At 40.8% G+C, this 22,032-nt stretch overlaps 3 protein-coding genes across 7 annotated transcripts; 2 read left to right on the forward strand and 1 right to left on the reverse strand.

Annotated features, from left to right (window-relative positions):
- Positions 1-1,324: 1,324 nt before the first annotated feature.
- dusp13a (dual specificity phosphatase 13a) lies at positions 1,325-4,141 on the forward strand. The gene is made up of 7 exons (XM_082556649.1): positions 1,325-1,477; positions 1,715-1,840; positions 1,923-2,164; positions 2,997-3,213; positions 3,311-3,433; positions 3,506-3,723; positions 3,822-4,141. Exons 2-7 carry the CDS (start codon positions 1,716-1,718, stop codon positions 4,049-4,051), a joined length of 1,155 nt encoding a protein of 384 aa, XP_082412775.1. The 5' UTR covers positions 1,325-1,477; position 1,715; the 3' UTR covers positions 4,052-4,141.
- Positions 4,142-4,480: 339 nt separating this feature from the next.
- LOC309720076 (dual specificity phosphatase 29-like) lies at positions 4,481-6,780 on the forward strand. 3 transcript variants are annotated; one of them, XM_082556651.1, is made up of 4 exons: positions 4,481-4,676; positions 5,839-6,029; positions 6,153-6,376; positions 6,474-6,780. In XM_082556651.1, exons 2-4 carry the CDS (start codon positions 5,851-5,853, stop codon positions 6,698-6,700), a joined length of 630 nt encoding a protein of 209 aa, XP_082412777.1. In that variant the 5' UTR covers positions 4,481-4,676; positions 5,839-5,850; the 3' UTR covers positions 6,701-6,780. The 3 variants fall into 3 exon arrangements, with proteins under 3 accessions (XP_082412777.1, XP_082412778.1, XP_082412779.1); XM_082556652.1 differs by having other exon boundaries at positions 5,844-6,029; XM_082556653.1 differs by lacking the exon at positions 4,481-4,676 and adding an exon at positions 5,530-5,566.
- A 743-nt stretch (positions 6,781-7,523) lies between these two features.
- Positions 7,524-19,273, reverse strand: LOC309720282 (adenosine kinase-like). 3 transcript variants are annotated; one of them, XM_082557037.1, is made up of 12 exons: positions 18,260-18,278; positions 18,123-18,179; positions 16,849-16,923; positions 15,775-15,828; positions 12,711-12,789; positions 12,451-12,623; positions 12,256-12,364; positions 9,808-9,978; positions 9,671-9,706; positions 9,452-9,566; positions 9,266-9,352; positions 7,524-9,143 (listed from the first exon to the last, which is right to left on the reverse strand). In XM_082557037.1, exons 2-12 carry the CDS (start codon positions 18,134-18,136, stop codon positions 9,019-9,021), a joined length of 1,038 nt encoding a protein of 345 aa, XP_082413163.1. In that variant the 5' UTR covers positions 18,137-18,179; positions 18,260-18,278; the 3' UTR covers positions 7,524-9,018. The 3 variants fall into 3 exon arrangements, with proteins under 3 accessions (XP_082413163.1, XP_082413161.1, XP_082413162.1); XM_082557035.1 differs by lacking the exons at positions 18,123-18,179; positions 18,260-18,278 and adding an exon at positions 19,046-19,273; XM_082557036.1 differs by having other exon boundaries at positions 18,123-18,749.
- Positions 19,274-22,032: the final 2,759 nt, after the last annotated feature.

The raw sequence follows: 22,032 nt of genomic DNA on the forward strand, positions 1-22,032 counted from the left end.
ACTCTTTTGGATGCATCACAGAGCAACTTGGATTAGTATCTTACCCAAGGATATTTGACATAGGAGATCTAACCACTAACTTTCCATTTAGTAGATGACCTGCTCTACCTCCTGAGCTGCAGCCACTTGTAGATCAGCAGTTTCAGGAATATTTAAGGTTGTTGGTGCCTGTCTGCTGCCAACAACAATGCCACATTCAAAGTCACTTAAACCACCTTTCGTCCCCTATCCGGTGGTTAGCTTCAACTTCAGCAGGTCACCTTCACCATGTGTACATGCCTGAATGCAATGACTAGCTGCCATGTAAATGTAAGTCATTAGATATTTGCATTAACAAGCAATTAAACAGGTGTACTGAACAGACTGGCCCGTGAGTATGTATCGAAATGGAAGTAGCCATGGTGACATTACTTACTGGTTCCTGTTTTAAAACTTTGAGTCACGGTCACATTCTTGTACCTAATAAAGTGGCTGGTCTGTGTACATAAACAGTTTTAAAATGATGGCAAAGCAAAGGTTTATTTACTAAGTTTGGTCATTAGTTGAACTTAGATGCATGAAAGGCAACTCTGAAGTGGCAGTTTAAAGGGTAATTGATTTGTCAGGATGAGATTGGTAGTGTCTGGACCAACTGGAGACCTATTACCACTGTGGGTTTTGTGTCCGCACGCAGAGGAAACCTTGAACAACAGGAAAGAGTTCAAGCAGGAAATGGTTAAACAAACAAGAAATAAATTCAGCTTGAAAAAAGCAGATAAAAGCACTTCTGCTACCACACAAGCTGACAGAACAAACTGGTGGAGACTGGTAGATATAGTGCTGGGCCTTGATTGGATGATGAAGTGTAGGTGTGCCATCAGGTGTTTGCTCAGGAGTAAGAAGAGACCCAAAAGATAAAAACATTATAATTCTGACAGGGACCAGAAAGAAAATATAGGATGAGAACTCCAAAATAAAAGTGAGGTTATGCCAACTGTTACTGTTGCACTATTGCACGCCTAAGGTCATGCAGTCTTCCTTTCTTTAATTGGTTATTTGATAGTAAACAGCCTAAATCAGTATGAGCAGATTAAAAGCAGATAAAGCTAATAAATCACTGGTGAATATCATCCACATCTCTTAAAGGGACAGAGCAGCAGGCTTTACTCTGCAGCAGGGTAGCAACTCAGACACACGCAGAGCAGCCACGTGTTACATAACAGTCCACAGTCATCGTGGAAACATGTGAGCTAATGTTAAAGTTCACAGGATAAGGCTCAGGGTTGCCCCATGAGAATGAAACATCAGGTCTGCATTCACCATGAATAAAATGGGTTTTGAGTGCCTGAACAGTGAACACAGTATGTTAGATAACTTTGTCACTTTTGAGTGTATGATTACAGAGTTATAAAAGGAAACAACCCCAGCTATGTGTGACTGTGATGAACAAATAAGAGCAGGCAGAGTAGGAGAGGAAACCGAAGCGCCTCGAAGTGAGGTAAGTTCATGAGATTGGGCTGGTTTGGGGGATCTTTCAGGTAAGAAACATTTAGAAAGAAAGCATGTGTGGCATCTTGAGAAAATCCCACTCTCAGGTCTGTGTGTTGTTAAAAGAAGCTGGGATGACTAATAAGTTTACATAACAAACATTAACATTTACAGAAGCTTTTCATAGTGAAGGGCTAATAAATGACATGTGTTTGTGCGATTTATGAGTGTCTGTGTGTTTGTACAGTATGTCTCTTAGGGATCCTCCGTATGAACCTCCCTCTGTCTCAGAGCTGCAGGAGTTTCTGCTCGCTGACAGACGACCGACTGGACATGTCAATCAAGTCTGGCCTAACCTTTACATAGGCAATGAGTATGCGTGCACATATTAACATGCACACACATCTATAAACATTCTGCACTCGTGCAGCACTGAGTGTGCTATTGTGTTTCAGGGTAGCAGCTCGTGACAAGGGCACTCTTCACAATCTGGGCATTACTCACATTGTAAATGCTGCTCATGGAACCCCCAACCCAGGCCACGGGCTCTATTTCTACGTCAACACTGGCCCGCGCTTCTACAGAGACATGTCAGTGGATTATTATGGTGTTGAAGCTGATGATGCAATGGACTTCATCCTCAGTCCATTCTTCTATCCAACAGCAAGATACATCAGAGCTGCACTAGCCATGGGAGGCAAGTGGGCAGGGTTACAGCATGTGGCTGGATTAGATCTCAGTGTCATACAGCCACACCATCTAATGAGATTAGATTTTATTCTTGACTAAAATAAGGAATCCTTATTTTAGTTTGGATTTAGATTTGGTTTCTGGCTCCAGCTTTAAAATTAGGATTTCATTTATTAAGCAGAACAAGCTCTTCAAGCCTACCTGGCCTTATGTGAAAAAGTGATTGCCCCACAACGACCACCACGTTTGACTGTTGGTATGACATTCTTATATGAAAAGCTGTGCTAGTTTTGCAGGAGATGTAACAGGTCTAAAACCTACCCACATTGCTCACTCCTGGGAAGGTTCAGACATATTCCAGTTTTCCTCCATTTGTGCATTTGCGCCCTCACTGTGATTTGCTGGAGTTTCAAAGGTTTGTAACACTTTTCGGACTTTGTTTCCCATCTGTTCTTGAGTTTCTTTAGATTTCGGCATGATGTGTTACTTTTTGAGGTCTTTTGGCCTACTTCACTTTGTCAGACAGGTTCTATTGAAATGAGTTCTTGATTCATCAGGCCTGGCAGTAATCAGGCGAGTGAAACTGAACTTAGCTTTCCAAAAAATGCTGTTAATCATGGTTAATTCATGATTTAACAAGAGGGGACAATTACTTTTTCATACCAGGTAGTAACGAATGAAATCACAATTTAAAAACTGATGATGATTTGAAACATTTAAGTGTGACAAATGTGCAAAAAAAAAAAAAAAAAACAGACCAGGAAGGAGGCAAATACTTTTTAACAGCATTATATATCTATAAATGGTATTGAGGGTAATGTTTATCATCTCAATCCCAGGACGGGTGTTTGTACACTGTTTGATGGGCGTGAGTCGATCTGCAACCTTGGTGCTGGCCTTTTTGATGATTGTTGAGGGCCTGAGGCTGCAGGAGGCAGTAGCCGCTGTCAGGCCGCATAGAGACATCTGCCCAAACCCAGGCTTCCTGCAGCAGCTCCGTAGCCTCGACATGAGCCTGGAGAGAGAGAGGAGGAGACGAAGACAGGCCCAAACACTGTAAAGATACAATCAGTCACACACAAACCCATAAGCATCCACATATGCAAACACATATGCACACACACACAACACACACACATCTTTATTGCTGCAGGAGTCACTTAGCCCGGCAGGAAGAAACGGCATCTCTGACAGAGCTGAGGAACATCCTTTGGACAAACAGGAAGCCGGTGGCACCCGTCAATCAAGTCTGGCCAAACCTCTACATTGGAGATGAGTGAGTGGAAAACTCAAATGTATCAAAAACGATATTCTAGTAAATCAGTCTGTATGCCGTGTGTGTATGCAGGTCTGTGGCACGAGATAAAATCACACTTTCATCTCTGGGTATAACTCACATACTAAACGCTGCAGCAGGACGACACCGCATTAACACAGGCCTGCAGTTCTACAGAGACCTCAAAGTGGAATACCACGCTGTTGAAGCTGCAGACCACCCAGAGTTCAACCTCCAGCCTTTCTTCAGATCAGCCGCACAGTTCATTGACAGTGCGCTGAAGAAAAATGGTTAGAGGCTAAGCAAATAGACATGCATACATTAATGTTAAGCAATCTGCGAGTTACTTTCAGCTATTATTAAAAGGACTGATCAAAATGTCTTTCAGGGAAGGTGTTTGTTCACTGTGCCATGGGTGTCAGCCGCTCTGGAGCGCTGGTTTTGGCGTACCTGATGATTTGCCAGGGCCTGTTGTTAGTGGAGGCTATCACTGCTGTGCGTCTGAATCGAGACATTGGACCCAACTCTGGTTTTTTGGAGCAGCTGAGGCAGCTGGAACTGAGCCTCAATACACAGAGCAGACAGATCCCAGAGGAGGACTGTACCAACACATCCTGATAATGAACACACTCAGGAACGCTTCATTCCTCCCTTGATTGGCAACCTGTGTTATTTTAATTAGTTTCTATCAAAATAATTAAAACTTTAAAAAAGGTCTGCGTGTCACCTATTTTATTCCCTTGACTTTTTCAGGCCTCCAGAAATAACTCGGCACTGACGAATCGTGACTGATTCTTGCAGCTGTCCACACATTAGTGACATTCCTCTGATGATGCAAGATGCCACTCGTACTGAACAACTGAGTTTGTTTCTGTTTAAAACAGTGCCTGAACAGTGCGTGCTGTCATGTTAGGGGTCTCATATAAAGGATTACATTATGAAAGCATGCCATGTGGAGAGATCAGGTGTTGTAGTCTAACTACCTAAAAATATCATGTTAAACACTGAGCCTGAGAGAGCAGTTACCATTCCAGGTCTGTATTTCAGTCTTCATTGCTTCCTCCTGAGGGAGGTTCCTGTTGGTACACACACATGTACAGCCACCGGACACAAACTCGCTCTCTCTCTCTCTCTCTCTCACACACACACACACACACACACACACACACACACACACACACACACACACACACACTGACATCCACTGAGGAAAGTAGAAGTCTGCGATCCACATTTAACAGAGGTGAGTCGTTTCTTTATACTAAATTGCTCGTTTTTATTTAATATCAGTTTTTTTCCCCCCCGACTTGATGTCACACACCTCGTGGATCATTGGTGGTTTCAGTTCAGTGTGACTTCAGTGTGAACAGTGTTTCAAAGAATGTGCATGAAGGGCTTGGTATGAAGTGTGACTAGATGAAGAACAAGGCTGCCAATGCAGGGGTCCTAAAAGCTTTGAAAAATTGGTATAATTAATGTGAATCTATTAGCGGAGAGCGAGATTAAAAAAAGTCATTTAAATTCCTATTTGGCTCCCGATATCTCGTGTACTATTCTGCTATTGTTTATTATTAATATTGCAAAATGTATGATCAGTTAAGCAGCACCAGCAGCGATGATGCAAACAGAAAATGTCACGTCTGTCGCTTGAATTTGTACGTGACATCCAAGAAACAGCATGTGTTGCGCACACAATAATACACAACAATATTACACAGAATACTGAATGACAACATACGGTTTGTGTGATCGTGGACAATCATAGTTAAACCCCTTTTCACGTTTCTTACTTACATACATATTTTTTAATGTGTTTCCATAGTAACACTGATTTCAAAGTTGCATGCAGTATTTAATAATAATTTAATCTTAACTGGCATACAAAAAGAGAATATTGCTTTCATTTATGAATTTGTAAAATCCCTAAATTAATAAAACCATTTAAATATTCTTTACAACATAATTTTTTCTAAAAGTCTGGTCTTCCTACATCTTCTATAGCCATTGTTTCTGTGGGTGATGTACTAGGTTTACAGTTATTTTCACTATTGATCGTTCATTTTTTGATTCATTGCTTTTTGTTTCAACAAAAATGAGAGAAAACAGAAAGGAAAAACTACAGCTTGGAAAAAGGTAAAACCAGATGTTTACATTGGAAAAGCTGGAGCCGGTTAATTTTTGGCATGTTGCTTATAAATGACTGATAAGTATTTAGGAAAAAATGCTCATGGACTCCATAAACATCCTTGGCATATAGGTGGTAATGTTAGATCCCTGTAGAGCTTTGGGACAGATGGCAGTGTGCAGGAGGTGATTAATTTCAGGCATATGTGTGTGTGTGTGTGTGTGTGTGTGTGTGTGTGTGTGTGTGTGCGTGTGTGTGTGTGTGTGTGTGTTGTGGACAGCACAGGAAAACAATGTCCTCTTGCATGGTGAAGTCCAGAAGTAGAAACCCATATGCAGCTGTTCAGGTGGACCCAGACAGCGCTTACATCACTCCAGGAACATTAGACCTTGAGCAGCTGTTCTGGACCGGCACCACAGCTCATTACACACACTTCAACGAGGTCTGGCCAGATGTCTACATCGGGGATGAGTGCGTAAATCTGAGTACTGCAGATGTCATTGTACTTATCAGCCCTTATACAACTATTCAGTCAATTGTGTCAAAAGTTCATGATGACAGCTTCATACTGAGTCTGTGTTTGCATAAACACAGGAAAACTGCTCTGGAGCGGCCTGGTCTGAAGGATCTGGGGATTACACATATCCTGAATGCAGCAGAGGGAAAGTGGAATAATGTGCTGACTGGTGCTCAGTACTACAGAGACATGGAAATCCAGTATTATGGTGTAGAGGCTGATGACAAACCCACTTTCAACATGTCCCAGTACTTCAGGCCTGCAGCAAATTTCATCCACGAGGCCCTCGCTCACCCACAGAGTGAGTCCTCCGGGACTCTGAGGAAACCTTTGAGTTCATTATCTGGAGGATAAGTTTGTTTGTTTCTAATAAATCCATATATCTTCATTTTTTCTAGACAAGGTCCTGGTGCACTGTGTGATGGGCCGGAGCAGGTCAGCGACACTGGTCCTGGCATACCTGATGATGAAACACAATTTAACTGTAGTGGACGCAATTGAGCATGTGCGACAGCGCCGCTGTATCCTGCCCAATCACGGCTTCTTAAAACAGCTCAGAGCCCTGGACATTTCACTGCAGGAGGAAAGGCTGAGACAAAAGAAAGAAACACAGGACCAACAGTAAATACTAAGAAAGGAACTTAAAAATGTATTTTAACTTCATGTCATGTTTTCATGGATATTATTTTTTTCTTTTAATATATAATTAAAGTCATGTTTTCAGTAACCGAGTATGAATCTCATTAAGTTACTCACTCTGATTCAGTCCATAACTCTGTTTTCATGTAGAAAAGATTTCCTTTTCATAAGATTAAAGTGGTCTTAAAGAATAGTTCTCCAGGCTTCCTGAGGTTCTTTTAAAGTTTTTCTTTGGACATTTGTTGCTTTTTCACTTGTCCTGTCATTTTCAGCCTAGTCCTTGTAACTGACCATCTAATGCTATGTTTCACATGATGAGCCAGTGTTGTGTGTATACAAAACAGGCAACATAGCAAAGAATCCATCTGAATTTGTCTTTAGGCACTTTGTTACTAGTGGTTTGTTACAAAAAGACACATTTTTTTATTTGAATCTGCTGCAATCTTTAAAGAAATGAAGAAATTATGAACCAACTGCTTCATTTTTTAGTATATTGATGCCAAACACACTGCCAGAACCCTGCAGAATGATTCCTGCAGACCAACAGCAGACAGAATTTTGTTGCCATCTGCAGAAAGTTAGTGAGTACTGCAAATGTATTACAAGATCTCAGGGAGTGGCTCAAAACCTTTTGACCACAAAAACAAAGTGTTAGTTACAGCAACTGAAGAGAAAAAAAACCTTTGTTTTAGGTATTATCCAAACTCTTCTACATAAAGAAAGGAGGCCATAACGAGCCATGAGAGAAACCTCTGAAATATGAGGTGCACTTCACATTATATAAAAAATATGAGACACAGAAAAACATCTATGATAAAATCTGTTTATTTTTTAATTTCAAAATTTACCACAATGATGGGCAAACTGAAAATTGTTGACAGTAGGAACAAACAGGTTATAAGGCTTTTTTGGTGTATCTGAACATGTGAAGGAAGCCATGAAATTTAGGGACAGTGACCAATGATTCAGTCCAACCAGATACAGATTTGACAACACCTCTTACAGTATTTAGTCCTACACATATTTCTTACCTTTTACATAAACTTTGAATAAAGTTATATTCAAGTATTCAGCGTTTATCTCACCAGTGTATGAATCACAGCACAGACATTAATACAGACGGTTTATAACACTTGGCCCCAGATACGATTTTCCTCCAATTTCTTATGAATCTTTATTTATTACTCGAGAAAACAGATTTGATAAAAAATGGAAAAAAAATAGTTATTTTTAAAAAATGATTTAACAGAATTGCCCCGAGGGTTTGCCATGACAATGCAGGAGAATGTTAAGTCAATTGAAAAAATAAATAAATCAACTGAGAGAAAAAGTCTGCTTTAATGCCCACTGTATTCTTCTGGCAGAGAACCCCCAAATATAATGATGGATTCCCAGAAACGCATTATATATAGAAGGGAGGTCATGCTTATACATCAATACTCTCACAAGCTTACAAGTTTCCCTGCAGGCTCATATAACATCCCCAGGCCTCTGCCCATCAAGCCTGCAAACTGCTAGGGAGAAAGAAAGGCACTCATTATTTGATGCCGGTAACATTTGAATAGCACTGACATAATCAACATTTTGCAGCTTTCACACAACTTAATAGGCAGAGGCCTTGATACATTTAAAAAAAAAAAAAAATGTACACTTAAAATGCCATTTGATTCACAACGGGCATTTTGTGAATGCTAAATCATAACATAATCAAATAAATCACTGCAGCACATTTCTGAGCCGCATTCAAAACCTCATCGGGGTTTTATTATTTAGTCCTGTGTGTGTGTAAATGCATCCTCCTGTTGCTGTAGCTGTTTGTGCTTGGACTCTTGTCTCCAAGGGGACAAAATAACACACAAAAAACATAAAACAGACTCACACGATGTTGACATGGTTTTTCCACGAGAGTCTGATGGGTGTCAGTGCATCCACATGCAAGAAATGTCAGAGCTGAAGTACAGTTCAAAACTGTAGAAAACAAATGTCCGTGAGAGCAGGATTTTATAGTTAGAGCCCTTTTTGTAAAGGACAATTACCACATTTCCTGGTGTTTCCATGATTCCTTTATGGTAATTTATTTAAACGCATTAAAAGTTCCCTTGGTTCTTAGCGTGGAAGATGGGCATATGAACTAAGAACTGATAAGAAATGATGTGTGGATAAATTAAAAGAAAAGAAAAAACTTGAAGTAAAACACATTTGAGGGTTGCACTTGTAGAAAATAGTGGAACTTATATGTTGGGGTTGTGGAGGCAGAGTGGGTATGAGGTTTCACGCTGAAGGAAAGGCTTTCCTGACCAATCCTCACTTGAAGTCTGGTTTTTCTGGGAAGCTGCAGCCTGCTCGCTGGATGATGACATTGGCAGCGTAGTGTGCCGCCTTCACACACTGATCCAGAGGTTGCTCCTGGACAAGCTCAGACAGGAAACCTGTGTTGCCAAAAAAAAAAAAAAAAAAAAAAAGGCTTCCACAATAAAAATCAACAGAAGACTCAAGACTGAAGCAAATCGACCAAGGCACAAAAAAAAATAGCAACACCGGGGCCTCTTACCTCCTACGAAGGCATCGCCTGCACCGTTTGTGTCAACAATGTATTTGGGGTCAGTTTTCACTACAGGGAAGGTTTCAATCTTGTCACCTGGAAAGACGAGGAGAAAAACAGTTCACTTCCACACAAGGACAAGAGACAGAGTGAAACAGATGCCAGGAAATGGGAGAAAAAAGGAGGAAATATTACTTTGAGCCATAACCGTTTCATCCTTCCCCTGAGTAATAACTACAACCCTCTGTCTCTTTTTGTTGTCTTTGGGTAGAGCCTGGGCTTTCCTGACAATTTCCTTAATGTCCTTTGTCTGTAGACAAAATACACATCAACACACAAAGCAGATGATACACAAATACACAGAAAATCCAGCCTTTCTCTTGTGTAAATGATAAAGTCTAACAGTCTACTCACATCAAAGTCTTGCTCTTTAGCAAAAGCAGCTGCCTCCTGAGAAAACAACAACAACAAAGATCACATTGAGTTAATCTGAAATATGTGCAAATCATCAACGTTAGTGTGGAGATTTCACTGTGAGAACTGTGGCTTACTGTCTCATTGCCAAACAGCACATCAACGTAGGGCATAACCTGCATGAGGTTATCCTTGAAGAACTGGCAGATGAAGGGCGCAGAGAGGTTCATGCAAAAGAGCTTGTTATTTTCGGAAGCATGCTTCGCTACTTTCAGGATGGACTCCAAGGAGACAGTCAGGAAGAAACCCTGGAAGGAAGGAACGACACTGGGTCAGGACTAATCTGCTTTTTATATCTGATGGGTCTAATGAGTCACATACACTAAAGTCTTCAACAAAACAAAAGCCCCACATTGAGGGCACAAAGGTGAGTGAGAGCACAGAACGTCAGGCAGGACAGTCATTGTCACAGTTAAACCACTGAGTTATCACAGATTAATCCAAGCACGTGTTTGTGGTGCTGCTTTCGTCTTGACTCACGCTGCCAAACAATCTGAGCAAGCATGATATTAACCATCTCACAACCATCATCCACGCAGAGCACGAGATTCACATAATGAATACCAACAACACAGGAAGATCCAAGAACCATAAAAAAAAACAACACGGGTGAAGGCTGGATACTGAGAGAGATGCAGATCAGTACCAGGGTAAAACATAAGTGATTATGCAAGAGCACAGAGCAGGCCAAATAAGTGAACGCCGCCCTAAGTTAGGCCAGACTCACACAGGCTTAGAGGCCGGTCAGTGACCTCCCCACAAACCAAAGGTCGCTAGGGGAAAAAAAGCATTCCTGAGTGGTAGCCCAATGGTTGCTAGTAGAGATGGCACGATACCACTTTTTTATGTCCGATACCGATTCCGATATCATAAATTTGGATATCTGCCGATACCGATATGAATCCGATATAGTGTTCTTTAATCAACAAAACTGTTTTTTTTAAATATCTTGCTGCATTTTGTATAAGTTCATACTCAAGTTTAAAACAACAACTACACTAAAGCTATTCTGTTATACCTGTATGCAAAAAAAAATGTTTCATAGTTCAGCAATACTGATCAATCTAATAAACTCAAACCTACACCATCCTCCCTATTCTGGTATTTTAAAGAGTACTTAGCGTAAATATTAAGCAACCTAACTAATAGGGTTCCTACTCCCAGCAACAACAAAAATAAAAAAATAAAAAATAGGGAACCACCCCTCACGCTCCACCTCATGATGCTTAATCGACGTAATCAACCTTAATTTGATGCAGTGTGAAAAAAAAAAAAAAAGCACCGAAATCAATTATTTTTCAATATATTAAAATATTAAATAGATTCAACATCTTTCTTCAACAAAATTGCAGACTGCACAGATGGTATCTTCCCAAAGGAAAAAGTACTATAGCTTACTAGGGTATATATATATTAGACTTAATAGTCACTATATACAGTAATTGACTTATATTCATTTTACATCAAATTAAAACTTTGGGTGTAAGATTCAGATAATTATTTATTAAAAGCTCGACATTTTAAATGAGAATAAGAAAGAAAAGTATGTCTTTGTGCCCCCTTTTCCCTGTTAATGCCCTATCGGCTTCCCTGGCTAAACTTTGCTAGATCCGCCCCTGCACAGTTACAGCCGTCAGCTACGTAGAAAAAGATCCTCGAGTAGAAAGTAATAATAAATACATTCTAACAACAGCTTATCAAGCTTAAACGTACTGCTGTTGTTCAGCCGCTGGTTTCCTCTTTCTGGTGCAAAGTGGGCCAAAAACAAACAAGAGAGACGGACTCGGGACAGAAAAGCCGATCAGCTGATCATTAAGCAGTTTCATGATTGAAGTAGCAGCAAGAAGAGGCAGTCGCTCCATATATCGCTTGTTAAGCTTAACGCAGGAATGCTTTACAAACATTCAGAGATGGACTTACACACTTGCTTTACTTCTCTCGGGGATAACTTTGTCGGAGATGAAATGCCGGGTTGCTAGCGAAGCTCCAAATGCTATCCAGACCACCGACAGGTCCCGCATGCCACAGCCGCTCTATCACGTGATGCATACTGCTCCGACGTGCTAACGTTCTGAGGTGAGTTATGGCGTGTTGCAAGTTTTGTGAGGTGCTTTCGTGATATTTAATGGATCGGATTACATTTTTTATTTTTCTCCGATATCCGATCCAGTAATTTAGGTCAGTATCGGACCGATACCGATACGTAATATCGGATCGATCCATCTCTAGTTGCTACAGGCTGAAAGCAGTTGCATGATGACATTGGTTGCAAGGAATTTATGCTGCTTCACTGAGATTGCTCTAGTCGCTTGTCTTGTCTTCAAATGCTCACCGCCCACAACTTTACTCGAGGTTGCCAGGTGGTCACCAACCATCTCCAGGCCCATGTGACCACGACCTCACAAAGTAATTAAATTACAAACCACTGGACAAAAAACAAAACAGATGCTTGTGATATGACTCCATGCCCACCTTAAAGCTTCATTAAAGTGGCACAAATTAGCATACAGTGATGTAATACTTACAGCAATGTAGTAGACTTTAGCTTTTTCCACCAGCTTCCAGTTCTCCTCGAGGTCTAGATGTTTATCCTTCTTATAACAGTTAGCAGCAGCTAGGTTAGCCACCAAAGACCTGAGAGCAGAAAAGTAGTGAAACACAGGTTTATAAACAGGTTAGATCACACTGCGTTTGCATGCTGTTAACATTCAATTACCCACCTGTTATCTCCGGTGATGCAAGCAGCACATGTCCCCGTGGGCTCCTCGTCCTGCTCGTAGTAGTGGGCGTCGACGTGCACCTCCTCAGCCTTCTGCTTCAGGATCTCTCCAAACTTGTCTTTGCCAATGCAGCCAAAGAACGTGCCCACCTTATGAGGTTCTTGGATCATCCACTGTAGACAGTAACAAAACCTCGCATCAATATCAGCCAGTACATCCTGCGCACAGAGGGCAACATTTACACTTCAAATGAATCTCACCTGAGCGATCTTTATGGAGTTCTGTGTGGCTCCTCCAGCGTAGTATTCAACCTTGAACTTCTTCACCAGCTCCTCGAACCTACAGAAAGAAAGAAAGGTGTGACTGACATTTCCAAAAGGAAAGTGTGTCAAACTAGATAGGGCCAATCACTAATCAGAAGTTTGAAACCTAGAGCAAAGGATTAATAATGATGACTGATCAAACCGTGTTTGGCACCAAAGGTTTACACCTTATCAAATATACTTTATATATTTATTTGCTGAAGAAAATAACATGAAATCTAATGGTAGTAAAGCTTAGTTCAGTATAAAGATTGGAAACACAGCGTGCAAACTAATCCTGGTTTTTCAAATGACCCAAAGCACAATTAAATGAAGATGTGTCTGATTTTTTTTAAAAGACTATCAGTTGAAACAGAGCTGACTTTCCTTGTTTTGATTCCTCCCTGGGCCACCAGAAATCCACTTACTATTGATCTAAGTGGTCTAACAGTGCACTGATAAGTGATATTTTTAAGGCAATCTCCATGTAGACGTCACTGCACAGAGCATTATTTGCAGTCTCTTCAAGAGTCCTGGAGACAACCCCCCCCCCAAAGTTTGCAATTTTTCAAAAACGTTTTTTAAGGAAAATGCATTTATGTGCCTCTTATTGGGGAATATCAAAAGTTTTCCGCAGGCAGTGATTACCATAGTGCCATTAAACTGGTTTGCATGACACTGCATAATTGCCTCTTTTATTGGGTTTCCCTCTATAGCGTGCCTGGTGATGGTTTAGTCAGTAAAATCCCTTCGTATCAGACTAGACTCTGCAGACAGCAGCCTCATATTTTTTCCAGGTCAAGTATACAATACGTGCATGACTGACCACTGATTATACTATCTGAACCATTTACCACTGTTATATAACACAGACACGCTTCAATGTTCTGTTTACAGCTAAAGCACGAGAATTTGCCATCTTACGCTCCATAAATGTAGCCTACACACCATAATGTGTTTTTGTGGTTTATGTGAGTATCGGAGGCAGCATGTTCAAATACAGTACTGTGCAAAAGTCTTGAGCCACTTTGTTACCTTCTAATTTGCTAGGAAAATGAGCAACAGGTGCCGTGAATGACTAAATCATGTGCAAACATACATGGTAATACTGTAGATAAGGCAAAAATGGGGTCTGTGCGTTTGTGCACTTCTAATCAGCTTGAAAGTCAGTACTTGACATGAACGCTTCTATTCTTCAACACAGCCTGAACTATCAGGAAAGACTTCTTGTAATTTTCTTTAAATAGTCTTCAGGGATAGGTCGCCAGGCTTCTTGAAGGACATTCAAGACTTCTTTGGGTGTTGCTCTGAGGAGGCCAATCCATGACTTGTAGTGCTTGGGAAGCGGTTACCAATCAGAAACTTTCCAGGTAACTCAAAAGCTGATGGTACTTTTCTGCATTTATGATTTCATCAATTATGATAAAATCCCAAAAACCACTGGTTGAAAAGCAGAATCAAAGGATACCAGGGCCTCCACAGATGGCTGTAGACACTCACTGCTGTACCTCTCTCCTGACCTCTTGTGTACATATTGATGACAATCTGAACACAAACTCTGAAAGTTTGATTCATCACTCCTTAAGACCTGTTGCCACTAATTTTTAGTCAACCTCTTGTGAAATCTGGCATTTCCCTTCCTTAAGAATGGCTTCTGGACAGCCACCCATCCACTAAGAGTATTACAGTAGATGGACTAACTGAATGGCCAGATGCATCTCTCAGGTGCTGATTTTAAAAAAATATTTCTTAACAACATTAGTTTCAGATATTGGTCTAAGAACTCTGCTGCTTCTTCTTTTGTCCAGTTTCCTCAAGGTCACACTGTACAGCATGCTAACCTATGCCAGGTGTTTGGCTAATAACTCATCTTGTTGATGCAAAAATACAATTTTATGTCTGGGAACAAATTATGTTTGTCTGCAGTAGCCTGCTGGTAACAAAGTACCCAAGGACATAATTTAAAAAAAGACTCTTTTCTAAGTTCTTTATTATGTATACACACAATCCTTGGTTCTGATTCATTCCTTTAGTTAGGTACCTTTTTTGTCCTTAAATAATTCATAGGTCAGTGTTAAGTGATTTAAACAACAATAAAACAAACAAAGAAAAAAAACATTGGTTTAAAGATCGAGTACAAGGACTTTATTAAAAATCGATGTAAGGACGGCCTTAACAGACCTTCAGAAAGCCTGAAGAATTATTGCTCAAGACCACTTTAAAACAATTACAAGAAAACGTGGCTCTTTGGAAGCAAAATAGAAAGAAATGAGGGGCAGCTCAAGACTTTTGGACATTATTGCTTCTCTTCAGAAACTACAACAGGCCCACTGTTGCTAAAGGTCCTGAGGGGGGGGGGGAATCCCCTGCATGTTACGCTTCTGAGGACTAAATCGAGCACAGCCTGAGAGGCTTAAGAAGAAGCAAGACTAGCAGATTAAACGTGTGGACTTGCACCTTCTTGTAAGTGATCAATGATTCCCTTAGTTCACATCACAGATCAATATCAATCACAAACTGATACAAAAAAGTGTCATTTAAATATGTGTTGACATCAAATAACATTCGTCCTCAAAAATGAGTTGTGCATGCAAGTGCCTGCCATTACTAAAGCACAACCTGTTGTCATATATAGACTGAACTGTGAAGAGTAGGAAAACATCAGTATAATCACACAAGGCCACATATGACTTTCTTATCTCATAATGTTAAATGTTTGCTTTCTGGCCCTTGTCTCAGAGGGACTGGGAGGAAAAGTGTCCCAGTCTGCTATTGGATGAGATGGTCTCACTGCGCTGAATCTGCTGCTCTACCACTGGCTGTATGTGAAGGCACAGAGGTCAATCGTGGCACTTTCTAGTGTGCGCTTGTTTTGACTGGCCCGCTCCAGAGCAGAGGGGTGCAAACTCAGTATGAATTCAGAACACAAGCCATGTTTGAAGATTAGGTAAACCCACATGGGAAGAGCTCTACAAAAACCTACATAATCTACAGTGAATGTTGCAACAGAGGAGATACTAACAGTTCTTTGTGCTTGGCTTCAGCCAGGATCTGATCGTTGGGTTTCAGAGAGTACCTGCAAATAATCAGAGAAGAAAAAAGAAGAAGAATTACTTTCAAATAAAACAGAAATAACAAGCATGTGGACGCCATTTATGTGAGCCGGGATTTTAAGTGCAGTAGGAAAGCTTCCAAATGTGCTGTTCACACATTTTTCCTGTGAAAGTGTGATTTGTTTTCCTCTTGCTCAAATAATCTCAGCCCAACTAAAGCTAAATAAGGTATGGTTTCCTTAACGGGAGGTCACACAACGGTAGGCTGGGGATTAAAGTGCAGTTGTAGTTGTGCTTTTTTGTAAGTGGGACTGAATTAGAGCTACAGTCGGCTGGTTTAGCTCTAATCCAGGAGTTTATGCAAGGGGTTAATGAGTGGACGCTGAGCTGCCCTTTGTCCCGTCAGTCTTGGTCAACTCACAGAGAACATGGCTACTCTGAGCAGATCTCAGCTGATAGCTCCCACTACTACAGAGAATATTTAAATGTGTCATGTCAATACAATCCCTGGATTTCTACATCATAGGTAATAATCACAACTTCTACAGGATCTTTGAAGTCCTGAGTTTTTGGTGATGTAAATACACGTGATGATCAAACAGGGTGCGGTTTCTTTTCAGGATACATTAAAGCAATGCATCTGCTGAACGTACAGCTCTGCTGACGCTGATTATTAGACAGCTCTGCCGCTTCCTGTGCTCTGCTTCCCTTTATCGTCCTCATCTTGCTCCTGATCAAATTACATCAGGGAATCTCTTTCTCCTCCAGCCTGTCACTGATGTGACCTCACTGATACCAAATGTCTCCCTTTCAATTGATCTTATGTGACTTGCAAAAAGTAAAAAATAAAATCACAGTTCGTTACTCTTTCTCCTTTATAACATCGGGGTTAGAATAAGCAGCAAAGCAGTATTATTTTGGAAGTAAACACCTTCTACCAAGTATGTGTTTACATATATATGCACTATTTTATTACCACTCATTACTGGACCAATCAAAAGGGCAGGATTACAAGCACTCGTGATTCTAATTCTCATACTTACTTGTCTAAGAAATCTTTGTCCACAACGGCACAAATGTCCAGCAAGGGGTTTCCCATCCCAAAGAGTGAATTAGTGCTGAAACATAAAGACAAACAGATTTGAGCTACATCTCTTAATTTTAATACGACAGCGTTCACAAGTCATCTGTACATTAAATCGTTTCAGTCCCGTCGATTTGTCTTCACTTTAATAAAGTGCTCTTAACAGTTGAGCTGGAGTGGAAATCCATTACTCCTTTGCTCTGGTTGAGCAATCTGTCAAATGCTCAGGCATTTCAGAAACATGCAGAAAGCCAAATTGCACTGACTTAAAAATTTATGATTGCTCACTCCAGTGAGCGTGCCATTTTATTTCTATTCAACAAAAGATCTGTTTCCACCTGACTTTAATTATGTGACTTAAGGCACAGCACGAATCAAAGAGACATAAATAGGAAACATGCATGACTCATCAGAAGGCACTACAAAACCCAGTCAGTCATGCATGTAACTTTGTTATGGCGTCACAACGTGGCAACATCAGGACAGCAGTACACTCAGTGTGCGTGTGCTTCTGCTGCTTGTGTAGTCTGTTCTTTTTCTGGGTCAAGCAACCGAAAGTAGAGCTTGAATATCACAACTAAACATGCTAACAAAAAACCAAAACAAATAACAGAATTTCAGAGCACCACAGGAACCGCTACTCTGTGTCAACATGTTGGGCACATCGGTTGCCAAATCCAGCCAGCGAGTTAGTCCACAGTTGTTTCACCTGTAAGCAAAAACTGAACTGTGCGTGCATTATAATCCACATGCTGCCACCACGTGCCCTTAGATCTCAGTCTTGGTGTCATTTTCACAGGTGCCCTTCATATGAACAATTTTTTTCTTTGTCAATGCTTTTGGGAACCCCCCCTCCCCCAGATGGAGCAAGTCTTTGAACACAGCTCTTCAGAGATGCCACCTCCACATGAACACATGGAACCATACTTGCCCATAAAGGTTCTCTGTCTACTCTCGCCCAAGGCAAAGATTTACAGTTAATACGAAAGAACAGCTTTTTCAAAAAAGCAAAGAGCAGGGAGACGCCAAGACCTGACGGTGACTTACGCTACACAGATGGGTTTCTGTCTCGGAAAACCGTCCAGTCGATATTTGCTGCATCGTATCTACTGTCTCCTACAGCACATATATAATTTCCAATGTGTAGTCAGATGATTACTAGGCATGTGCAGACAATTACACTAAACCATGCCTGCCTTTAGATCAACTCCCCTAACGTAAGCTTGCTCTTACCTTGCAGCAGACATATTGTTCCTCTTTGTGTGCACACTGATAAACCTGTTGGGCGACCTAAAACCGGTTGAAGAGGGAGCTAAAGCATTAAAAAAAACTTGACAATTTCACCTCAGTGTGCAGGAAGATCGATTTACCCCTGCAAACACAGCTCCTCCTACTCGGAGCTGGCCGATTGGAGGCAAGGGCCACGGCTGTGTGTGTCTCTGTGGTGATTGGCTTGTCTTGCTGACTCTAGGCTCAGTTCACTCACTCATTTGAAGCCAAATTACACCGTGAGAAGCGTGCTGCTGATTGGGCTGTTGGAGTGCCGCAGATGAGGTGAATGTAGTAATCAGCAGCAGCCATCAGATTTCTTCAGAGGGGGTGGTGATGGTGGAAGCACTACAGCATTGCAATGACCGCCATGTGACTTGTTTCACAATTGAGTGTTTTGGGAGCTGGTAAGGGATGGTTCTTGTAAGCTTTCTCTGCAGCTGTGCAGAGTCCCACACCAAGTCCCAACATTGCTTTCTGGTGGTGCTCATGCTCGACCACAACCTAAAACCTGCCACAGCTAGATGGGCTTGCTTCACCGCAGAGGTGCCCAAACCCAGCAGGCTTTATGAGCCAACAGTTAGCTAAAGCCCTGCTTATCAAAAAGCAAAAATATCAAAGGACTTTGCACCCGCTGCTTTACGCTACGACCTCGCTAACATTGAACTGCTTCAGAGGTCTCGAAAACATCCCAAATCAATGCCTAAATTCGCGATTTTGTGCACGTGTGTGTGTCTCTCTCTCTCTCTCTCACACACACACACACACAGGCTAACAGTGTCAACCTTTTAAGGTTTGATAGCACATATATTAGCATTTAACTTGGAAGCGTGGGAGGGTCGTGTCTCCTCGCTGTTATTAAGGATATTTTTTTAGTCTTCGGTCACCTTATTTTGACGGCATTCTCTTTGGGCGGAGGCTCGGGCTTCTCCTCCTCTGAGAGTTTGGGTTTCTTTGCTTTGGGTTCGTCTGAAGCCATGTTGACTGGGTAAAGCACGTTGCGATCACCTTAGCCGGCACGAAAAAGCGGTCATGCTATGAGCAATGGGGCTGTCGTTGTTTCTCCGGGGAATGGCTCGCAGGCAATAGTTCCCTCCCGCCTTTGCAGAGACGCCGTGCAGGGTTAACGTGAAGCGATGGCAAGGTAAGGAGCAACTTTAGTCACCTCCATGACTATATATATATATATATATATATATATATATATATATATATATATATATATATATATATATATATATTAAAAAAATGGGAAATAAGTGCGGCAGCAGTTAGTAGTCTTAATGAATCATTCTCGAAAAAAAACCCATTCTCGTTTGGTTTTTGGCTGGGTTTTGTCCCACACTGCTTAAATAATTTTGAGTTTCCCGGTCTGGGGAGGCCAATCCATGACTGACAGTGCTCCATCATGGTTTTTCTACTCATGCATGTGTGTTTGGATCATTGCTAAAAAAAAAAATGAAAATGCTTTCCAGGTGTTAGTACATGGTGGATCAAAACATGATGGTATTTTTCTGCATTAATGATATCAATGATTTTAACAAGCTCCCCAACAGTCTAAGGAGCTTGGAAAGAAAAGCGTCTGGACTTCTTTAAGTTGCTTGAAGACGTTTCACCTCTCATCCGAGAAGCGTCTTCAGTTCTAAGGTCAAATGGCCGAGAATCCCAGATTTAAACCCAGTGGGAGTATTCCCCCCCAAAGAGGGGCAAAAGGACCTTCTGATGATCCTCTACCTAATCACATGTGCCAATACTCCCACTGGGTTTAAATCTGGGACTCTCTTCAGTCCACTTCTGGTGTAATTTGGCATACCTCATTTCGCTCTGCCACCTTTCCCATGAGAATATTTGTGATGAGCCTTTAGTGAAATATATTTGGAGATGGATTAACTAAAGTGTCAGGTTTTTGCTGCATTTTTTTTCTTTCAATTGCATTTTTATAACTTCCAGATAATGTTCATCTGCTGTAGATAATTTCTTTTAGGCCTGGCACTTCTTTTTTTGCAGAGTTTCTTTAGATCTTTTAAAGACACATAGAACACAATGCAGTGACTCCCTGTAATGAAAAAGACGCAAAACATAACGAAACAAAAAACATTTTTTTCCCAGCACAAGATGTCTTTTACCGCATCTATCTAGCCATCTGTCTATCTTAGGAGTATCATACATGCTAAGAGAAGACCGGGATACATTAAAAGCTAGTCTAAATAACTTTCTTTAAAAGGTTCTAACAGTGAATAAAAAATATAACAGCTTAATTATGGGTTATAGGGTATACTGTCTATCTTTGCCGAGGAATGGTCGGGAAGCGCTGACCGAAATCCTGCAAGACTCTACTGAGGGAAACAAAACCCCATACCCCAACACGGCGCCGGGCTATAGCTGTCCGTAAATATAGCCTGATGAAAAAGCCGGAAACTTTGTTATCAAAGTGCGGCTCGAGTTAACGCCGAGGTTGCTTTGGTATTTAAACCACCCAGGATATTGTTTTTAATAATATGTAGGCTTTGACTTTCTGATTTGTTTTCTTGTTGTACCGGCTTCGTTGCGTTTACGTGTTGGTAGATCTGCAGGCGTCTCCTGAGCTGCTCGGGGAGTTGTGCACCAATTTTTGGTTCAAAAGTTGTTTTTTTTTCTTTTCTTTCTTTCTTTTTTTTTTTTAATTGAGCAATTGCAAAATACAAACTCGCAAAGAGGATAACACAGGTAATAATACAAATAAGAATTTGGAACAGTACAAAACATACAGTATTAGGGGAAAATTAAAGAGAAACACAAATTTTTATTTTTATTTTTTTATTTTATTTTATTTTATTTTTTTTTAGAAATTCTGCCTCAGGATAAATGGTATTTAAAGATTTTGAATAAAGAATTTGGACAGGTCGCCAGTCTGTCGCAGGGTGTACCCCGCCTCTCGCCCGACCCTATGACAGCTGGGATAGGCTCCAGCACCCCCCCCCCCCCCCCCGCGACCCTGAAAAGGGTAAGCGGATGGATGGATTTTAAAGCGTGTTTCTTTAACTTTAGGTAGAATAGGCCATTTCATACATTTCGAGTAAACTTTATCAAATTTATTTGAAGTAACTCAACTAGAACCATTCCAAGTAACCATTCTATCATAGCTATGGAATATTTTGCCTTTGATGAAACTATTAGGGTGACCATATTTTGATTTCCAAAAAAGAGGACACTTGGCTCAGTCGTGAAGAACTTGCTTAAAGAAACACATTTAAACGATGCCTTCTCCGTGGGGTTAATGAATTGTGAAATAAAATATGTCATACAGGCTTTTACAAGTCAACAAGTGCAAAAAAAAAAAACAAAAACCTAAAAGCCTCTGGAATTAAATAATGGTACAGAAATAATGCCTCATCTGTATAAGAAAAATTACCAGTGCTGGGTCAGTACGAGGGAAATAATTTTGCAGTTCGTCTGAAAAGATGGACTTGCGCTTTGGGATCTTTTAAACATCATTAGGCGCGGTGCTGCGCGCTGTCTGTCCCGTCTGTGAGCGCAGAACACCCATAAGGTTGAATTCTGAGGAGAGAAGTTATTGGTAAATATAATTTTCCAGTAATGCAAAATCTGTTTGTGAAAGTGATAACTTGATTGGGATTTTTTTTTTTTTTTTTAACCTCAAAATCACATTACAAAATAAAGTCTAAACCTCCTATTTTATTAAACAAGGATCTTGGTATGTGAAACCAAATGGAGTCAGGCTGTGACAGACAAGATTTTAACCATTTAATTCTAAGGGTGCCAACCATGGATTCAAATTCTGGGGCTTTGATACTAACTTTATTGTATTCCTGAAATCTTTTAATGTAGTGGGTTTTACTCTTCCACAAAAATCGGAAAATAACTGTGTTGGCAT

The sequence above is a fragment of the Aulonocara stuartgranti genome (assembly GCF_965226115.1).
Source record: "Aulonocara stuartgranti genome assembly, chromosome: 13".
NCBI lineage: Eukaryota > Metazoa > Chordata > Actinopteri > Cichliformes > Cichlidae > Aulonocara > Aulonocara stuartgranti.

What these genes read in the sequence shown, in the direction of transcription:
- dusp13a (XM_082556649.1), top strand. Translation starts at nt 1,716, where the DNA reads ATGTCTCTTAGGGATCCTCCGTATGAACCTCCCTCTGTCTCAGAGCTG. An exon ending in AACCTTTACATAGGCAATGA is followed by an intron (nt 1,841 to 1,922) that starts GTATGCGTGCAC and finishes ATTGTGTTTCAG; the next exon opens with GGTAGCAGCTCGTGACAAGG. An exon ending in CAGTGCGCTGAAGAAAAATG is followed by an intron (nt 3,724 to 3,821) that starts GTTAGAGGCTAA and finishes AATGTCTTTCAG; the next exon opens with GGAAGGTGTTTGTTCACTGT.
- LOC309720076 (XM_082556651.1), top strand. Translation starts at nt 5,851, where the DNA reads ATGTCCTCTTGCATGGTGAAGTCCAGAAGTAGAAACCCATATGCAGCT. An exon ending in GATGTCTACATCGGGGATGA is followed by an intron (nt 6,030 to 6,152) that starts GTGCGTAAATCT and finishes GCATAAACACAG; the next exon opens with GAAAACTGCTCTGGAGCGGC. An exon ending in GGCCCTCGCTCACCCACAGA is followed by an intron (nt 6,377 to 6,473) that starts GTGAGTCCTCCG and finishes CATTTTTTCTAG; the next exon opens with ACAAGGTCCTGGTGCACTGT.
- LOC309720282 (XM_082557035.1), bottom strand. Translation starts at nt 19,137, where the DNA reads ATGGCTTCAGACGAACCCAAAGCAAAGAAACCCAAACTCTCAGAGGAG. An exon ending in TGCTGTTTGGCAATGAGACA is followed by an intron (nt 9,707 to 9,807) that starts GTAAGCCACAGT and finishes TTGTTTTCTCAG; the next exon opens with GAGGCAGCTGCTTTTGCTAA. An exon ending in TGAAACGGTTATGGCTCAAA is followed by an intron (nt 9,353 to 9,451) that starts GTAATATTTCCT and finishes TCGTCTTTCCAG; the next exon opens with GTGACAAGATTGAAACCTTC.